Raw genomic sequence first — 21,054 nt, 5'->3', positions numbered from 1 at the left:
AGAAGACTGAGGATTCTCAGACCCATACATGATGGGATCTGCTACCGACGCCAAAGCGTGCCTCAATAAGACACAAAGGCACACCACCAGTCTATATAAAAAAGCACAGCATACCCCCGTCTGAGCAAAAGATGCCTCCGGCCCCGAAGGTTGACCCCCTGTAGACTCAGGGATAGTCATCTAAAATTATGGACATGCGACATTGTGTCGAAACCCCCGGGGGAAACAATCTACCTTTCCGAAGAAGGAAAAACTAAGTCTGGGTCACCTGCATGCGTAGTAAGAGAATGTTTAAGGGAACTCGCCACCTGGGGGACAGAACCCCAAGAGGTGGATGGCTCAGTGGCCCCTTGATTCCTCGATCTGGAGGAATTGAGCACTCTAATACGGCATTCAGAACATAACTGGTAGGCTAGTATCATCCGGGGCAAAATGCATTCTGCGCAAGGAGTAGAATATAAAACAGAGACGTCCGTCTCCGCAATATCAGATTCCTCCATAACTAGGATATTTATACAAGAATGGACCAGATAAAAAATCTAAACAGCACCTGACACCCCCTCTCGGTGGGGCACTCACCACCTCCTATGTACCAGGACACCAGCGGACCAGAATTTCTCCACACAGTCAAGAACGTGGAAATAAAGAGCAAACACGTGACCATACCCGGTCACAAGGTGAACCGTATAGTCCAAAAAAAGCGAGCCCAACCAAAAGGCTGTGTCTCTTAAAAAAACGTTATGTACACAAGCCATGAGCCTAAAAACACTACACATAAGCACACATATGTTAATCATAACACACATGATTAAAAAAAAACCCTGTTCAATAACCCCGATTCCAAGATACTAAAGGAGTCTCACTGAGACCCTGTCATATAAGTGAGACCCGCGAGGTCGTAGCCCCTCGGGAAACATAATACAGTACATTTCTTAAGAAAGTAAAATGAAACAATCTTACCGGAATCTACACCGTGGAACAGGAACACGGCCCTTCAAGTGGGACAGATAGTAGCATCGCCTCCGCCATGGACTTGAGAGAAGAAAGCAGGCAGCGAAACTCGTCAACGCTTATTGCTTGTGGAACTGTTATAATGAGTCAGAATGGTTTAGCAGAAAGACTCTCCCTGCATCTTCGGACTCTAACTTTCATCCATGCCCTCAATGAGGGGCTGATAGGATTACTTAAAACTCCCATCCCATGTCGAAGAGTACTACCCTCCATAAAAGACAATTGAAAAATCTGACACTTCTCTGCCAACCTCCTGGGACAAAAGGCAAAGAATGACTGGGGGATGAGGGAAGTGGGAGGAGTATTTAAGCCTTTAGCTGGGGTGTCTTTGCCTCCTCCTGGTGGCCAGGTTCTTAATTCCAAAAATCAATTAATGCAGCTGTGGACTCTTTCCATGTATGAAGAAAATATGCATTATTAAAGTAGTTTAACATGTGACTCTTTCAACGAAGAGGATATGGGTGCATGGTTGACCCATTTAAAACTTGCGTTGATAATATCTAATGTTAGATCACTGTAATGTGTTTTCCATTTAACTAACAGATTATTTAAGACAGGGATGCCCACTTTCTCCACTCCTGTTTAATATTGCTATAGAACCTCTTGCTATTCTACTCAGAAAAGAATTACAAGGCATTACGTTGGGAGGGCAGAAGGTGGTATTATCCTTATATGCGGATGATTTACTCCTATTTCTCAATTGACCTTGTTGACCTTGTTTGGCCAGCAAAATTTGACCTTGTTTGGTCAGCAAAATTTTATATAGCAAGGCTATATTGTGGTTGCCTGCCCTATATTGGGCAATATAGTAAATTTCTTTCCATTGGCCTATTTCCTGCATTGAAGAGCTAACTGCTGTGGTGAAGTGCCTAAGTTGAAGATAGGCATAAAAGTTGTTATTGGATAAGCCAAATTCTCTAGAAATATCTTCAAAAGATCTTATTTGATGGGAACTATCTAGATATTGAGATACATATGATAATCCTTTTTGTGCCCATAATTTAAAAACCTCTGACTGTAAACCCGGTAAAAAAATTGGGTTACCCACAAAAGGGAGAAGAGAGGATATTTGGAAGTTTAATTCCAACGCTAGGCTAAGCTTTTGACAGGCAATAACAATATTTTGCAATACCAATACATTTTTAATATGTACTGGTAAGCATGACTGTGGGCATTGTAGTAAAGATTTCAGCAGAAATGGAGAGATCACTCCTTCCTCCAGCGAGACATTCGTAAGATAATTCCCTTCTGTAAGCCAGTCAATTGCTGAACGTGCCAATATTACTGTATTATATGCTTTAATATCTGAAAAGAATAACCCAAAAAAGGCTGCCATTTGTTTAAGATTAGCTATCGAGAGAATGTGTCTTTTCCTATTCCAGAAGAATTTAGCACATTCTTTGTTGAAAGACTTTATATCTTTATTTATAATAAAGAGATGTAAATTCTGCATAATGTATATTAACTGGGGAAACAGAATAGTTTTAACTATCATTATATTAGCAGACAGTGAGATATAGTTTAGGAGACCCATCTTTGTAATTTAGTGTGAGCCTTAATGAAGAAAGAAGTAAAATTAAGTCTGTACCATTGATTCGGATCATTATGTAGATATATTCCTAAATACTTAATATATGGAACTTCTTTAAATGGATGATATTTATAACTGTTTTTGTTATTATAGATCCACAATACTTCAGATTTACTTAGAATTATTTTATAGCCCGAGAAAGAGCTGAATAGATCAAAAATATTAATAACTTTGGGTATATTCTGTTTAGTATCTTTGAGAAATAGGAGTAAATCATCCACATAGAAGGATAATACCACCTTCTGCCCTCCCAATGTAATGCCTTGTAATTCTTTTCTGAGTAGAATAGCAAGAGGTTCTATAGCAATATTAAACAGGAGTGGAGAAAGTGGGCATCCCTGTCTAGTTCCCCTATTTAATGTAAAATAGAAGAGGTGGGATGATCGTATAAGGATCTAATAAACTGAGAGAAGTGCCCTGAAAAAACTAAAATGTCCAGAGAGATATACAGATGGTCCCAGACTACAGAATCAAACGCCTTTTCAGCTATTGACAATAGTGCAAAATCATGTTTTACCTTTACTCCAGTTTTAGAAAGCTTATTCCAGAAATAGTCTAATAATAGAGTAACTCTGCGTATGTTTTTGATTGAGGACCTTCCAGTCATGAATCCGGAGTGATCTTCATGTATAATTCCCTTTAGACAGAGTTTAAGTCTATTGGCAAATATAGAAGTAAGCACTTTGAAATCTACATTAATTAGTGATATGGGTCTATAAGACCCCCTATCTAGTGGGGTTTTGTCTTTATTCAATTCCAGACCGCACTACTAGGCCATGTTTCTATAGATACCTATGTTATTTGACAAACTTTTGCTCATTAATATTGGCTAACTAGGACCTAGTTGGGGTCCTGGGGGTTGATATTTTATAAACCTGCCTTAGATCTATTTACCTTTATGCAACACTTCAATCATTTATTTTTCATATATTATTGTGCTTAGACTTACATAATTGGTTAAACTGGATAATAATTCTGTATAATATTTATACTCACAAGTAATACTTAAGAATAAAGTGGGTTTGTGAAGACATGACAAGTTACCTTTCATAATATAGAAACTGCCTCTTGTGAATATATAGCTCTTCTTAAACAAATACAGTTGTAGGATGTAGAGTGTGAAATGAAAACCAGAGCAAATTAGGTCAAATGTCTTCATTAAAGGGACACTGGACCCAATTTTTTTCTTTCATGATTTAGATAAAGCAGAAATTTCTTCATTCTTTTGCCATCGTTATTAAGCCGGCCCATTTTTTGTTCACAACCTGGGTTGTTCTTGCTGATTGGTGGCTAAATGCACCCACCAATACACAAGTGCTGTCCAGGTCTGAACCAAAAATTGGCTGGCTCCTTAGCTTAGATGCCTTCTTTTTCAAATAAAGATAGCAAGAGAATGAAGAAAAAATGATAACAGGAGCAAATTAGAAAGTTGCTTAAAATTGCTGCTCTATCTCAATCATAAAAGAAAAAAATTGAGTTTAGTGTCCCTTTAAAAATATGAGCAAACACTTTTTATGCATCTTTAAAGACCTTTTGTCTTTTTTATTCAATTTAAATTTACACTTTTTTCCTTTCATTATTCATATAGAGCATTACAGTTTTAAACAACTTTTAAATTGCTTTTATAATCAAATCTGCTTTGTTCTCCTGGCATCCTTTGTTGAAGGAGCAGTAATGCACTTCTGGGAGCTAGCTGAACACACAGGGTGAGACAATGACAAGCGGTATATATATATATATATATATATATACACAGCAACCTAGGTATGCTTTTCAACAAAGGATACAAAGAACAGGCCACAGGAAACAAAAAACTTCTGAGAGACTTTAAAAAAAGATTATATTATATATAATAAAGATCACAGCTTAAACGCTTCATGCCGTAACAGCGCTTAGCTTTAACAGAGTTAGGATGACATGGAAAGTTCTACCTTAGATTACCTCCTGCAGGCTGCTTTTAAGAAATTAAATACAAGACTGGGGGCGTGTCAAGCATCGTAGTCAGTGCCCCATGATCCAATGACAGCCTAGGAATCACATGGACCATCACGTGAGATCTGGAGTCTGCACAAAGAGTATCACTATACCAATAAAATGCCAGGGAGTAGGGAGCATATTAGAAGGAAAAAATATGGGAACTTCTGCCCCATGATAAAGGTGGAGCCAACACCAGTGCGTATAGCTGAGGTTTTTATTGTACAGGATGGTACATCGGATTTGGGCACGTTAACATGAGAACCATATCTGAGGTAGTACCAAACCATTGTGAGATTTCATTTAGCAGAGAAAAGAGAGTAAAAAAATATATTTTGATTTCACAACCTCTATGCCGTCTTGCTTTGTACATTTATGTATTTATTTAAAGGGACATAAAATGCTGCAGTGTGTTAGTGCATTACATTACTGCACTACTGTTTGCATAGAACTATGTGTTTAACCCCCGTAAAGGGAGCGTGCATCTGACACGTGCAGCACAATCACTTTATTTTCCTCCTGAGTTCAAGAAAGTTTACTCTGAGATCCCAGAAGATCACAATGTGATGCAGCACTGATGATGCTGATTGGCTGGGGGGTTTTTTGTTTTGTTTTTTTACACACAGCTGTCCATGTGATATCTGGTTATCTTTTTACAGATTCAGCATTTGGTTAATGTCCCTTTAAGGAAGCATGTTCTGGAGGGAGAAGCAAGCAGTTTTTTAGGGTTATTACTATTGTTCACTTCGCTTATTTATGAAACAATTGACACTTTGACATTATTTTGTACCGATCGTATTTCTCTTGTAAGGTGTATCCAGTCCACGGATCATCCATTACTTGTGGGATATTCTCCTTCCCAACAGGAAGCTGCAAGAGGATCACCCACAGCAGAGCTGTCTTTATAGCTCCTTCCCTAACTGCCCACCCCCAGTCATTCTCTTGCAGCTCTCGACAACGGCAGTAGCTAGAGAGATGTGGTGCATTAATGTAGTTTATCTTCAATCAAAAGTTTGTTATTTCCAAATGGTACCGGAGTTGTACTATTTTAGCCTCAGGCAGAAAGTTGAAGAAGACCGCTGCAACTCTGCATGCTCAGTCAGTGGAATGGGGATTACACAGATTTGTCCCCTCTACTAAATCTGGATCAAGAGACCAGGGATTCTCTTCTCTGGTGGCTATCTCGAGTCCATCTGTCCAAGGGTATGACCTTCCGCAGGCCAGATTGGACAATAGTAACAACAGATGCCAGCCTTCTGGGCTAGGGTGCAGTCTGGAACTCCCTGAAGGCTCAGGGATCATGGACTTCGGAGGAGGCCCTCCTTCCGATAAACATTCTGGAACTAAGAGCGATATTCAACGCTCTTCAGACTTGGCCTGAGCTTGCTGCGGTCAGGTTCATCAGATTTCAGTCGGACAACATCACGACTGTAGCTTACATCAACCATCAAGGGGGAACAAGGAGTTCCCTAGCAATGTTGGAGGTTTCAAAGATAATTCTATGGGCAGAGATTCACTCTTGCCATCTATCAGCTATCCATATCCCAGGAGTAGAGAACTGGGAGGCGGATTTTCTAAGTCGACAGACTTTTCATCCGGGGGAGTCGGAGCTCCATGCGGAGGAATTTGCACAGTTGATTCAACTTTGGGGCAAACCAGAACTGGATCTCATGGCGTCTCGTCAGAACTCCAAGATTCCTCGTTACGGGTCCAGGTCCAGGGATCCCAAGGCAGCACTGATAGATGCTCTAGCAGCGCCTTGGTCCTTCAACCTAGCTTATGTGTTTCCACCGTTTCCTCTGCTCCCTCGACTGATTGCCAAGATCAAGCAGGAGAGAGCATCAGTGATTTTGATAGCACCTGCGTGGCCTCGCAGGACTTAGTATGCAGATCTGGTGAACATGTCATCCTTTCCACCATGGACTCTGCCGCTGAGACAGGACCTTCTACTTCAGGGTCCTTTCAACCATCCAAATCTAATTTCTCTGCGTCTGACTGCTTGGAGATTGAACGGTTGATTTTATCAAAACGTGGTTTCTCCGAGTCGGTCATTGATACCTTAATACAGGCACGAAAGCCTGCCGCCAGGAAAATCTATCATAAGATATGGTGTAAATATCTTCATCGGTGTGAATCCAAGGGTTACTCTTGGAGTAAGGTCAGGATTCCTAAGATATTATCCTTTCTCCAAGAAGGATTGGAGAAGGGTTTGTCAGCTAGTTCCTTAAAGGGACAGATTTCTGTTCTGTCTATTCTTTTGCACAAACGTCTGGCTGAGGTTCCAGATGTTCAGGCATTTTGTCAGGCTCTGGTAAGAATCAAGCCTGTGTTTAAACCTGTTGCTCCACCATGGAGTTTAAATTTAGTTCTTAAGGTTCTTCAAGGGGTTCCGTTTGAACCTTTGAATTCCATAGATATTAAGCTCTTATCTTGGAAAGTTCTGTTTTTAGTAGCTATCTCCTCGGCTCGAAGAGTTTCGGAGTTATCTGCTTTACAATGTGATTCCCCTTATCTCATTTTCCATGCAGATAAGGTAGTGTTACGTTCCAAACCTGGGTTTATACCTAAGGTGGTATTTAATAAAAATATCAATCAGGAGATTGTTGTACCGTCACTGTGTCCTAATCCTTCTTCTAAGAAGGAACGTCTTTTACACAATCTTGACGTGGTTCGTGCTTTAAAGTTTTATTTACAAGCTACTAAAGATTTTCGTCAAACATCTGCATTGTTTGTTGTCTATTCTGGACAGAGGAGAGGCCAAAAGGCTTCGGCAACTTCTCTTTCTTTTTGGCTAAGGAGTATAATACGCTTAGCTTATGAGACTGCTGGCCAGCAGCCTCCTGAAATAATTACAGCTCATTCTACTAGAGTGGTAGCTTCCACATGGGCTTTTAAAAATGAGGCTTCTGTTGAACAGATTTGTAAGGCGGCGACTTGGTCTTTGCTTCATACTTTTTCTAAATTCTATAAATTTGATACTTTTGCTTCTTCGGAGAGTATTTTTGGGAGAAAGGTCTTACAGGCAGTGGTGCCTTCCGTTAAGCGCCTGCCTTGTCCCTCCCTTCATCCGTGTCCTATAGCTTTGGTATTGGTATCCCACAAGTAATGGATGATCCGTGGACTGGATACACCTTACAAGAGAAAACAAAATTTATGCTTACCTGATAAATTTATTTCTCTTGTGGTGTATCCAGTCCACGGCCCGCCCTGTCATTTTAAGGCAGGTGTTTTTTATTTTTAAACTACAGTCACCACTGCACCCTATAGTTTCTCCTTTCTCTTGCTTGTCTTCAGTCGAATGACTGGGGGTGGGCAGTTAGGGGAGGAGCTATATAGACAACTCTGCTGTGGGTGATCCTCTTGCAGCTTCCTGTTGGGAAGGAGAATATCCCACAAGTAATGGATGATCCGTGGACTGGATACACCACAAGAGAAATAAATTTATCAGGTAAGCATAAATTTAGTTTTTTTGGCTTTAACCACAATACTGAAAAATAATGTTATGGGCTAGAAAATCATGCAGAGTAAAAACCTTTTTATTTTCAGTAAAAATTTTCTTTTAGTATTTAAAATACAAAAATACAACTGGTAACGGTCGGTTTGTTTTTGTTTTAACATTAGCAAGTCAAATTAAAAACATATAAATATAATAACTAAAAAAATATAAACTATTTTTTGCAAAAGAAAATAATACAATTAACTAAATAGAAAATATTTACATCAATGGTCAGATGTTGGCTGTTTCTCAGAAGAGTTTTGGCCATTGTCTGAACGACGACGAAGACATTGTAAAAAGGCATCGAGGTAGCCGCGCATGATCTCTGTTCTTTCTCTTTCCATCTGCTGTTGCCATTCTAGTTGTCTCCTGTCCATCTCCAACTTCTGCTGGAGGAAGCTGCTAATCTCCTGAATAAAGTTGCGCTGTTCCTCACGGGTTTCCCTAGTCAGGTTTACCATCTCCTGGAGACTAGCTTCTACCCTTTGGTTCCTCACACCCAACCCTTCTTTGCCTCCCTGTTGTCGATGTGGAGCTGAAGATGGAGAAGGTTCTGAGTAAGGGGTGGACACATCTGGAGACAAAGGAAGAGAATCCATAGAAGATTTAATCTCCATGACCTCAGACTCTTCCTTGATCCGCTGTTGGTTTAGCACCATCTCCCTGGTCTCCTCATCATGTGAAGGGGTTCCTGTTAAAAATAATATCCAAGTAGTATTAGCGAACTTAAAAGGAATCTTAAAATCCTAACATCTGTCTTACTAGAAGAATGAACTTTAGGATACAAAGAGAATGAAGCAAATTATTTGGAAATCGGAAAGTTGTTGAATGGTCTAACTGAATCATTAAAATTATATTTTGTTTTTACTGAGCAACATTTAAACCTGTTAAAAATGGCAATATATACATGAAGAAACCATGAGTGCACAATTGGTCTGTGGCATAGAAACTTAATGACTGATAGGATAAGGACCACTCCAACAACCTTAATGGTCAGCAGTGACACACACCACAAGTAATTATATATACACATACACACACAGTGGATATAAAAAGTCTACACACCCCTGTTAAAATGGCAGGTTTCTGTGATGTAAAAAAATGAGACAAAGATAAATCATTTCAGAACTTTTTCCATCTTTAATGTGACCTATAAACTATGCAACTCAATTGAAAAATAAACTGAAATCTTTTAGGTAAAGGGAAGTAAAAATAAAAAAATAAAATATTATGGTTGCATAAGTGTGCACACCCTTAAACTAATACTTTGTTGGAGCACCTTTTGATTTTATTACAGCACTCAATCTTATTGGGTATGAGTCTATCAGCATGGCACATCTCGACTTGGCAAGATTTGCCCACTCTTCTTTGCAAAAACACTCAAAATCTGTCAGATCGCGAGGGCATCTCCTGTGCACAGCCCTCTTCAGATCACCCCACAGATTTTCGATTGGATTCAGGTCTAGGCTCTGGCTGGGCCATTCCAAAACTTTAATCTACTTCTGGTGAAGCCATTCCTTTGTTGATTTGGATGTATGCTTTGGGTCGTTGTCATGCTGAAAGATGAAGTTCCTCTTCATGTTCAGCTTTCTAGCAGAAGCCTGAAGGTTTTGTGCCAATATTGACTGGTATTTGGAACTGTTCATAATTCCCTCTACCTTGAATAAGGCCCCAGTTCCAGCTGAAGAAAAACAGACCCAAAGCATTGTGTGGGTATGGTGTTCTTTTGGTGATATGCAGTGTTGTTTTTGTGCCAAACATATCTTTTGGAATTATTGCCAAAAAGTTCAACCTTGGTTTCATCAGACCACAACACCTTTTCTCACATGCTTTTGGGAGACTTCAGATGTGTTTTTGCTAAATTTAGCTGGGCTTGGATGTTTTTCTTCGTAAGAAAAGGCTTCCGTCTTGCCGTCTACCCCAAAACCCAATCATATGAAGAATACGGGAGATTGTTGTCACATGTACTACACAGCCAGGTTTTGCCAGATATTCCTGCAGCTGTAGGCCTCTTGGCAGCCTCCCAGACCAGCTTTATGCAACCATATTATTTTAGTTTTTTATTTTTACTTCCCTCCACCTAGAAGTTTCAGTTTGTTTTTTAATCAAGTTGTACAGTTTATAGGTCACATTAAAGGTGGAAAAAGTTCTGAAATGATTTATCTTTGTCTCATTTTCTTACATCACAGAAACCTAACATTTTAACAGGGGTGTGTAGACTTTTTATATCCACTGTGTGTATGTATGTATGTATGTATGTATGTATATGTATATATATATACACACACACACACAGTATATATATATATATATATATATATATATATATACACATACACACACATACATACACACACACAGATATATGCACGCACACACACACACACATATATATATATATATATATATATATATATACACACACACACACACACATAGACATACATACATACATACACAAAGGTGGCCCTCGGTTTACGCCAGTTCAATTTGCACCGTTTTAGAATAACAACCTTTTTTTTCTGTGATGTGACTGCTATTGAAGAGCATTGGAAAGCAGTGGACTGATTAAAATAGTCAGTAGGTGGAGCTGTCCGCTTGTGTTGCAGCAAAGTAATGCAAGCTTAGCAGACTAAAACTGATCTGTGTACACAGAGCGGACCAGACCTATCGAGCAACAATATCTAGCAGCTACTTCCCTTTTATCTACCTGTCCAGCTGCTTGAGGTGAGGGTGCCTAACTGCCTAATAATCACTGCAGATTGAAATGCATAGAATAGGTGCAGACCCAGTATTATCTAACATGCTAACAATGCAGAGAACTGTTTGCAGAAAAATGCAAGTAAAAAAATGTTTTTGTTCATTAAACTTAGTTTGATGATGATCCAATCTGTTGTGTAATTATTTTATTAGGTGATGTTTAGCAAATGTTTTTGTTCATTAAACTTAGTTTGATGATGATACAATCTATATTATTAGGTTTATAATGCTGTTTAGCATTTAAAGTCTTTATTTTAAAGCTTTAAAAATAATGTATTAGGTGTTACTTATGACATTTTTGAGAGAGGCCTGGAACCTTACTCCCTCACTTCCCATTGACTTACATTATAAACTGGATTTCAATTTACAATCATTCCTTCTGGAACCTAACCCTGGTGTAAACTGAGGGTTACCTGTATATATATATATATATATATATATATATATATATATATATATATATATATATATATATATATATATATATATATATATATATATATATATATATCTCCAATAGGTATCTGCACTTCAACTTTCAATTGTCAACAACCAGGGTGCAAGTCAGAATTAGATTTAAATAATAAAAATATATAATGCACTCACAGGATTTGTGAAAAAGTAAACAAACTTTTTATTGTGGCATGGTGACATTTCGGGGGCCACAAACCCCTTCTTCAGACGAAACAGCAGTGTAACAAAACAATGTGATTTAAATATCCATCAGCCCCTCCTCCTGTGTTTGAAAATTGTGCCAAAAAATTAACCCTGTTGTCATAGTGATGTATCAATCAACCTATTCTATAGTGAGAGACATAATAACAAGTGATCTAAGACGCATGTGAGACCATATTATGTGACTTTTATCTAATCACATCCCAGGTGTCTCCGCTGATTTATATATATATATATATATATATATATATATATATATATATAACACACAGAGAAAACCCAGCACTCACTTACAAGCTCTCAGCTAAGATTTAAAAGCAAAACTGGAAAGGTTAGTCACCGCATCTGGCCAAATGGGACAAGCTCAGGTACCACGTCAAGGTCCTTTCCAATACCCGAGACCCTAAAACAGCCACACAATGCAAGCTTTCAAATCCAAACAAACTGAAAACAAAAAAAGGGTGCACAGGAATATGTAATCACCCTAGACATATACAAAACACGGAAGGGAACTGCACTCTCATACCGGACCGGGTACACATCCTATGACCCTGCAACATGCTCAGCCCTGGGTGCCACTGGCACTCACAGGAAGCTGTACTGTCCCCAGAGCCACAAGCAGTTAACCCCAGACAGGTCTGGGTGCAAGAACCATAGGGAAAATTACAAAACAAATTAATACAACACACAGAGAAAACCCAGCACTCACTTACAAGCTCTCAGCTAAGATTTAAAAGCAAAACTGGAAAGGTTAGTCACCGCATCTGGCCAAATGGGACAAGCTCAGGTACCACGTCAAGGTCCTTTCCAATACCCGAGACCCTAAAACAGCCACACAATGCAAGCTTTCAAATCCAAACAAACTGAAATTATATATATATATATATATATATATATATATATATAATCAATAGATATCTATCCTACAGCTTTTTAGCACTCCCCATCTCTTTCCACGTATTTATATTTGTATTTAACCTTTATTGGGAGATTATTGGTATTTTGGGCAGCATTGTGGGTCTTTTAGGTCTAACTAAGGTCACCCATACAACATCATATTATATCATATAGCGCTTACCTTACAGCGCTTGATCTAAATATTAATAAAGCTGTGAATCTTGCTGGAGCTGTATCTACGTGCTGGAAAAACTGCATATTGTGTTTAATCCAGTGTTTGCATATGGCTGTGATGTTGCCAACGCAAGGCTAATTTGCATATACAAATTCTACAGTGCGTTAATAGATGAATCGTCATTGGGCCAATATGATGTTGCAGATGGTCATTGCGCTGATAGCATTTGGTCAATTCTATGGCAATCATCACACCTGTGCTTAATACTATCACTCACTTTCCTAACAATTACAATGTATATCTAGTGGGTATAGGAAGCGTAATATGAGTAGATTCCATAGTTAGCTCCAACTGATGAATCAAGTTGTATTGTTGTCTCTTAATGGTGTCATAGATAAAATAGGTCTGCTAGTTGAGATGTACTTCAGCTGTTGTGTTGTAATGTGAATTGTGATGTGATTGTATTAAGTCAATATGTACAAGATGTAAGTATCACATTCAGCCTAGATCACACAACAGTCCCATAACCTCCTATGGGGTGCACCACTTGCAGTGGCATTATTCCATGCAAAGCATTCAGACACCCACACACGAACAGAAGATGTAAAATTAGACACTTTCTCACATGTACAACCACTTTTGAGGTGCATCTATTAAGCTGCTGCTGTGGCGGTTCTATGTGGGAAAACCACTGATAAATGCAGAACAAGAATGGCGAACCACAGATCGGCCATCAAAGCCACATTGAAGAATGGGGAAAATGAACAGCCAGTAGCAAGGCATTTTTCTTAAAGCTGGACATAGGGTTTCGGACATGAGATTCATCTTGATAGATCACGTCCCACTACTCAAGATTGGGGGATAGGGATAATGCCCTATTGAAACTGGAGGCCTGATGGATACATCAGCTGGGCACGCTACACCCGGTTGGTCTGAATATGTTAAACGATTGGCACTGCTTTCTATAATCCCTATAACAATCATCCAAGGAAGGTCATGCACTGTCAAGGGTGTTGATGATGGGTGATCCCTCCATTGAGGACTATTCTGATGACTCCAAGTACTATTGGGGCAGACAAATGGTTTGATTATGTTTTTTTGGGTAGGACACAACTGCACTTCAGTGTGCAGTGCCCGAGACCTGTGGGTGCCAGCTATCCATCATTAATCCATCAGTGATACCTCTGTTTGTAATTTTCCAGCTCGCTCTATGTGGCTGCTGTTCATAGTGGCTACTGTTCATATTTTTACTCTCTCACTACACAATATTGTACTGGATACCTTGATTGTCCTTTATGAGTCTTTGACCAATGAGCTACATTGTTATGTCAGTGACATGGTTTCCAATGATACCAGGCACAAGGTACTTTGATTGCCAGGATACATGCTATGACTGATGTGAATTTGATTATATTTATGGGTAGTATTTCACATTTATAAGCTGTAAGAGAGATAGTGACTATTTATACATTATTAGTGTTTGCATTTTAATCAATATACAAGATGCCTTGATTGTCACTTGTAAGTTGATAACCGATGAGCTATTTGCTGTGGTCATTAAATTGGTATTTCTTTAAATACCAGGCACAAGGTTAGCATGAAATAGGAGGATATGGGACTGTTGTGTGATCTAGGCTGAATGTGATTACATACATCACAAACATATTGATTTAATACAATCACATCACAGTTCATATTACAACACAACAGCTGAAGTACATCTCAACTAGCGGACCTATTTTATCTATAACGACACCACGAAGTTTAAGAGACAACAAATACAGCTTGATTCATCAGTTGGAGACAACTATGGAATCTACTCATATTACTCTACCTATACCCACTAGATATACATCCTTATTGTTAGGAAAGTGAGTGCTCGTATTAAGCACAGGCGAGATGATTTCCATAGAAATGAACAGCTGCAACATCATATTGGCCCAATGACGATACGGCTGTAAACGGCCTGTAGAATTTAGATATGCAAATAAGCCTTTTGTTGGCAACGTCACAGCCACACATAAACACAGGCTGTACTGGATTAAACACAATATGCAGTTTTTCCAGCACGTCGATACAGCTCCAGCAAGAATCACAGCTTTATTCATATTTAGATCAAGCGCTGTAAGGTAAGCGCTATAGGATTTTGTAATGCACCTTGCGCGCACACTATTGTATAAGCAAATCTATAAAGCCATGTGTAGACATTTAGACAGCCGATATAATCTCCCTGGGATAGCTGAAATATTGACCTGCATTTGCCCATATAATACTGCACATCAGTAGATATGTTTGCTGTTACATAAAAGCACATCAATGCATGTATATAATGTGTACTCCCATATATGACTAACACTGAGTTGCAGTACTAATCACGTGGTGAATTTACAAATTGACACACATTCAGTATATATAAATCAGCGGAGACACCTGGGATGTGATTAGATAAATGTCACATAATATGGTCTCACATGCGTCTTAGATCACTTGTTATTAAGTCTCTCACTATAGAATCTGCTGATTGATACATCACTATGACAACAGGGTTAACTTTTTGGCACAATCTTCAAACACAGAGGGAGGGGCTGATGGGTATTTAAATCACATTGCTTTGTTACACTGCTGTTTGGTCTGAAGAAGAGTCTTATATATACACACACACATACATAAACACACAGGCAAACCTTGGAGATATTGCGGGTTTGGTTCCAGACCACAGCAATAAAGAGAACATAGCAATAAAGTAAGTTACACTCATTATTTTGTTTTCCTGTGCATATAAAAGTTATATTTACACTATACTGTAGTCAATTAAGTGTGCAGTAGCATTAGGTCTAAGAAAAACAATCCACATACCTTAATTATAAAAAATACTTTAATGATAAACAATAACCGTCATCTGAGCCTTTAGTGAGTTATAATCTTTTTGCTGGTGATGTGTATATATATATATATATATATATATAAATCTTTCAAGAAAAAGGCACTCTCCGTTATAGCAAGTAAATAATTTTACTAAAGTGAACGTTTTCGGGGTTACCCCGTCCTCAGACTTACATACATAGTTAAAAAAACAATCTTTTATGTGTTACCTTCACCAATGTGCGATCCAGAATGAATAGCGCCCCCACTGCGCATGCGCAAGAGTCCGTATGGCAGCCCTAAGGGATCAAAAATAAAACCATCAAACACTAAAGGCACGGCAGGAATGACAGGGATTCAGGTATCAAGATAGTCAATGTGGTATCAGCGTGATCAAAATATGGGAGGTTAATACCAATGTAGTGTTAAGTCAAAGGTGTCCATATAAGCCAGAAGTACATGTAATAGATGACATATTAGCTGATCGTTAATGTCAATTATGTATGTAGTAACGTCAAGAGCTATTTCTGTAGTCCATAGTCAATATATGGTGTATCAATTATTAGCAATTTAACCGTATCCGGAACGGTATATGTAAAGCTCACATGCTGTTCACAGAATAAGCAAGTTACTAGCAGAATTATATAGCTCCGCTCTATTAGACAAAGCAACCACTCAAAAGAGAGGGAGATAGCAAATAATGTGCCGCAGTTCTAGTGCTACATCATGGTACAATAAGCCATAAAACACCATATACACAATTTATAGATATATATATATGGCTGTCATTTAGATCAACCTATAATGTTACTTATCATGGGCATAAATCATCCAGCCCAATGGTGATATTGTTATTCTTATTAACCTACGCCCTCGTTGTACATAATCAGTTATTAACCCTACTTCCGTAGCTAACCTCAGCTACCTATCCAGATATGCAACTATGGCAGTAAGGAGTCATTCATATTTAGGACAAATATATATCATTAACCCAAATATGATCATTTTGCTAACATAGACAGCAACAGTATCAACCTGAAAAACTAATAATTAACAGTATTAGATTATCATCATTGGTTTATATGAGCCTTAAAATTACAACCATCAATCACTATTGCTATCATCAAGTACATAGTACCTTTACTAGACCCTGGCAAGTATGCACTGCAATCCCAAATGGATTGTAAGACATATCGTACATATCCATCAATTACAGAAAACACTGCATGTCTAGATGTACATTTAGCCCTTTTGGTATCAAAGTATCCAATCTGAAAATCCACTGGCTCTCTCTCTGCAGCAACAGCTTACCCCTGTCACCCCCCCTCAAAAGAAGGGGGTATGGTCAATAGTAATGAAGTTAAGGTCAGTCACGTTATGTCATCCGTGAACAAAATGTCTGGCCACAGGTTGGTCAGATTTGCCACAATTTATGGCTGTTCTAATTGCTGACCGGTGGTTAGCCATTCTGGTTCATGTGTCATGTTGGGTTTTACCCACATAAAACTTCCCACATGGGCAGTGGAGCATATAAACCACATATTTAGTCTGTGCAGGTGACCCTATGTTTAATCTCAAATTTTCTATTAGACCATGGATGTATAAAAAATTTGCTCTGGGTCATCCGACTACAACAAGAAATAATCTATCCAAAGAAGAATGGATTGCATTGAAAAGCCTAAAGAATAATTAAAATTATAATGATCTAAATTGGTTATAAGTAGGGTTGCACCGATACCGATACTAGTATCGGTATCGGTACCGATACCAAGTATTTGCATGAGTACTTGTACTCGTGTAAATGCACCGATACTTAAACCGATACTTCCTACCCATATGCTATCTTGTGACTTTTTTTTCAAACTGCATGGTCTCATTTCATTTTAAGCTGGAGTGGAGACTACACTAAAAATTGTTTACTATTGTTCTGCCAATACAAATTGTTGTTATTTGTATTATTGTAGGAGAGATCACTGTACCTCGTTCAGACAAACCCCTGAAGTACTGGGCAGTTAATAAACTGAGATTTTCAGCACTGGCTAAAATGGCCCAAAAATATCTTTCTGCCCCATGCAGTAGTGTGGAAAGTGAAAGACTGTTCAACTTAGAGTCGAACATCCTTACTGATAGCAAAAACAGACTCAGACTAATAGCTGAACATGCAGAGATGCTTCTGTTCTGTTCCTTAAAAAGAACTTGCCACTAACTTTTGAAAAATTATTCGTATTGCTTGATTGCCTTTTTTACTGCTAGTTCTCATCTTGCACAATTATGTTAAAACATACTGTACTCTGAGGAACATCCATATTCTTAGATTATATAATTGCAGGAAGAGTACTCATAGGACAAATTAAGTTAATTCCAATGAACACTCATCCTGCAATTATAGGACTAGATTTAGATTACATTTGATTGGTAAGCTTTACCAATGCTCTGTTCACATTTCCAATTCCATAGACTTTAATGGAGTAGGACATGTAATGAGATCATTGGTAAAGCTTGCCAGTCAAATGTAATCTAGCACATAGTATTGTTCCCCATGATTAAACAGTGCATTGTTCTATTTTTTTACTGTATTGCACTTTTGGTTGGTTGTAATTTTATATTTCTTATTTATTGTTGTTGTTATTAATATATTTTTTGTAATATTTTTATTTATAAACATGTTCTGTGAACTTTATGACAAATAAAACAGTTTAATTATTTCATAATGTCTTTTGAGTTACAGTCCTTCATAATTATAAAGAAGGAATCTTAAATAGTTAGTCTGTATTGTGCTTGGTAAACTGTCACATGACAGCAAAAAAAAAAGTATCAGTAATTGGTATCGACGAGTATTTGAAAACAAGTATCGGTACTTGTACTCAGACTTAAAAAAATGGTATCGGTGCAACCCTAGTTATAAGAGAAGTGGACAAAAGTGGTGCTTTAGTCCTACAGGACTACGAAGATTACAGGGACAAAATCTTAGCTCAGCTAAGTAATGAAACAGTATATCGCAAGCAACCAAAGAACCCCACAGTGGAAGTGGAAGAAAACCTTTGATGACTACATGGAACTAATGGTAACTAATGGAATTCTAATTAAAACAGCATATGACTTCCTGATGGTTGAGTTTCCAATTATTCCCATCATATACACCTTACCGAAGGTACACAAGGACTCATCAAAATCACCTGGACGCCCTATAGAGTCTGCACGTGGCTCAATCCTGCAGACACTGGCCATCTTCCTGGATGACATCCTTCAACCATTAGTTCGACAAATTTATTCCTTCTTACTTGATTCTATAGAATTGGTCAAACAATTACAGGACATGGAGGACCTAGTGGGAGATGAACTGCTGGTTAAACAGATGTAACCAGCCTGTACACCGTGATACCCCATACAGAGGGAATAGCCGCTGTATGGGAAAGCCTGCTTCTGTATTCTTACATAGGACCACCAATAGACGTTATCCTTCAATTGTTGGAGTATTGCTTAACGTGTAACTACTTTTGGTTTTAAAATCACTTTTACCTCCAGATATCAGGCACGGCGATGGGGTCCAATGTGGCCCCATCTTATGCCAATCTCTATATGGCACATTTTGAGACCAGAGGCACTACTCTTTTCCAGGATCAGAGGGTACGAATGTTCTGAAGATATATAGATGATTTGTTCCTGATTTGGAAAGGCAAACAGGAAAGATTAGATCATTGGTTTGAAGAACTAAACATAGCCAATGACAATCTAAAATTTAAGATCACTTCAGATCCACAAGTGATAGATTTTTTTAGACCTACGAATTTACAAGGTGGAAGGATGATTACAGACAACATTATTCCAAAAAGCTACAGACAGAAACTCCATCTTACAAGGCACTAGTTGCCACCCTCCATACCGCAAAAGGGCTCTGCCGAAGTCCCAGTTCAAGAGAGTGGCTAGAAACAACAGTGATGAAGCCAGGAAACAAATCCAACTTGGAGAAATGAAATATAAGTTTATGATGCGTGGATATAAGGATCAACAACTGATGGGCCCATACAGAGAAGCAATGGACATGACAAGCTCAAGCACTAAAAAAGAGGGAACCAACTGAACTTAAGAGTGAAAGATTGGTTTTTACAACTACCTTTACTCCTGAGAAGGTGGACTTACCAAAAGCCCTACGGGAACATTGGAACATTATGTCCACTGACAAAGCCCTAGCATGTGAAGATATGGACTCACCCATGGTTGGTTACAGGAGGGCGGCCTCCTTACGTGACTACCTGATGCGCCCTGATAATAAATCGAGTTATACTCCCAAAACTTGGTTAAACACCACGAAAAATGGGTGCTTCCGGTGCAGTGGATGCACCACATGCAGTGGGATGACCCAGAGCAATTTTTTTATACATCCATGGTCTAATAGGAAATTTTCTGCACGACTAAATATGTGGTTTATATGCTCCACTGCCCATGTGGGAAGTTTTATGTGGGTAAAACCCAAGATGATGCACGAACCAGAATGGCTCGTCAGGTCAGCAATTAGAACAGCCATAAATTGTGGCAAATCTGAACAACCTGGGGCCAGACATTTTGTTCAGGGAGGACATAACGAGACTGACCTTAAGTTCATCATTATTGACCATATCCCCCCTCTTTTGAGAGGGGGGGGGGTGACAGGGGTAAGCTGTTGCTGCAGAGGGAGAGCCAGTGGATTTTCAAATGGGATACTTTGATACCAAAAGGGCTAAATGTACATCTAGACATGCAGTGTTTTCTGTAATTGATGGATATGTACGATATGCCTTACAATCTATTTGGGATTGCAGTGCATACTTGCCAGGGTCTAGTAAAGGTACTATGTACTTGATAATAGCAATAGTGATTGATGGTTGTAATTTTAAGGCTCATATAAACCAATGATAATATTCTAATACTGTTAATTATTAGTTTTTCAGGTTGATACTGTTGCTGTCTATGTTAGCAAAATGATCATTTTTGGGTTAATGATATATATTTGTCCTAAATATGAATGACTCCTTACTGCCATAGTTGCATATCTGGATAGTTAGCTGAGGTTAGCTACGGAAGTAGGGTTAATAACTGATTATGTACAACGAGGGCGTAGGTTAATAAGAATAACAATATCACCATTGGGCTGGATGATTTATGCCCCTGATAAGTAACATTATAGGTTGATCTAAATGACAGCCATATATATATATCTATAAATTGTGTATATGGTGTTTTATGGCTTATTGTACCATGATGTAGCACTAGAACTGCGGCACATTATTTGCTATCTCCCTCTCTTTTGAGTGGTTGCTTTGTCTAATAGAGCGGAGCTATATAATTCTGCTAGTAACTTGCTTATTCTGTGAACAACATGTGAGCTTTACATATACCGTTCCGGATACGGTTAAATTGCTAATAACTGATACCCCATATATTGACTATGGACTGCAGCAATAGCTCTTGACGTTACTACATACATAATTGGCATTGACGATTAGCTAATATGTCATCTATTACATGTACTTCGGGCTTATATGGACACCTTTGACTTAACACTACATTGGTATTAACCTCCCAAATTTTGATCACACTGATACCACATTGACTATCTTGACACCTGAATCCCTG

At 38.5% G+C, this 21,054-nt stretch overlaps 1 protein-coding gene across 1 annotated transcript in view; it reads right to left on the bottom strand.

Moving 5' to 3' along the window:
- Positions 1 to 21,054, bottom strand: part of LOC128659929 (homeobox protein orthopedia) — a 149,410-nt gene that overhangs the window by 14,124 nt on the left and 114,232 nt on the right. Inside the window, exon 9 of the mRNA XM_053713514.1 lies at positions 8,296 to 8,763. Within this exon, the coding sequence (XP_053569489.1) occupies positions 8,297 to 8,763 (467 nt within the window). The 3' untranslated portion in view covers position 8,296. The remainder of the gene's footprint in view (positions 1 to 8,295; positions 8,764 to 21,054) is intronic.

Source organism: Bombina bombina, chromosome 5, assembly GCF_027579735.1.
Source record: "Bombina bombina isolate aBomBom1 chromosome 5, aBomBom1.pri, whole genome shotgun sequence".
NCBI classification, from domain to species: domain Eukaryota; kingdom Metazoa; phylum Chordata; class Amphibia; order Anura; family Bombinatoridae; genus Bombina; species Bombina bombina.
This window is presented reverse-complemented; position numbering and strand designations above follow the sequence as displayed.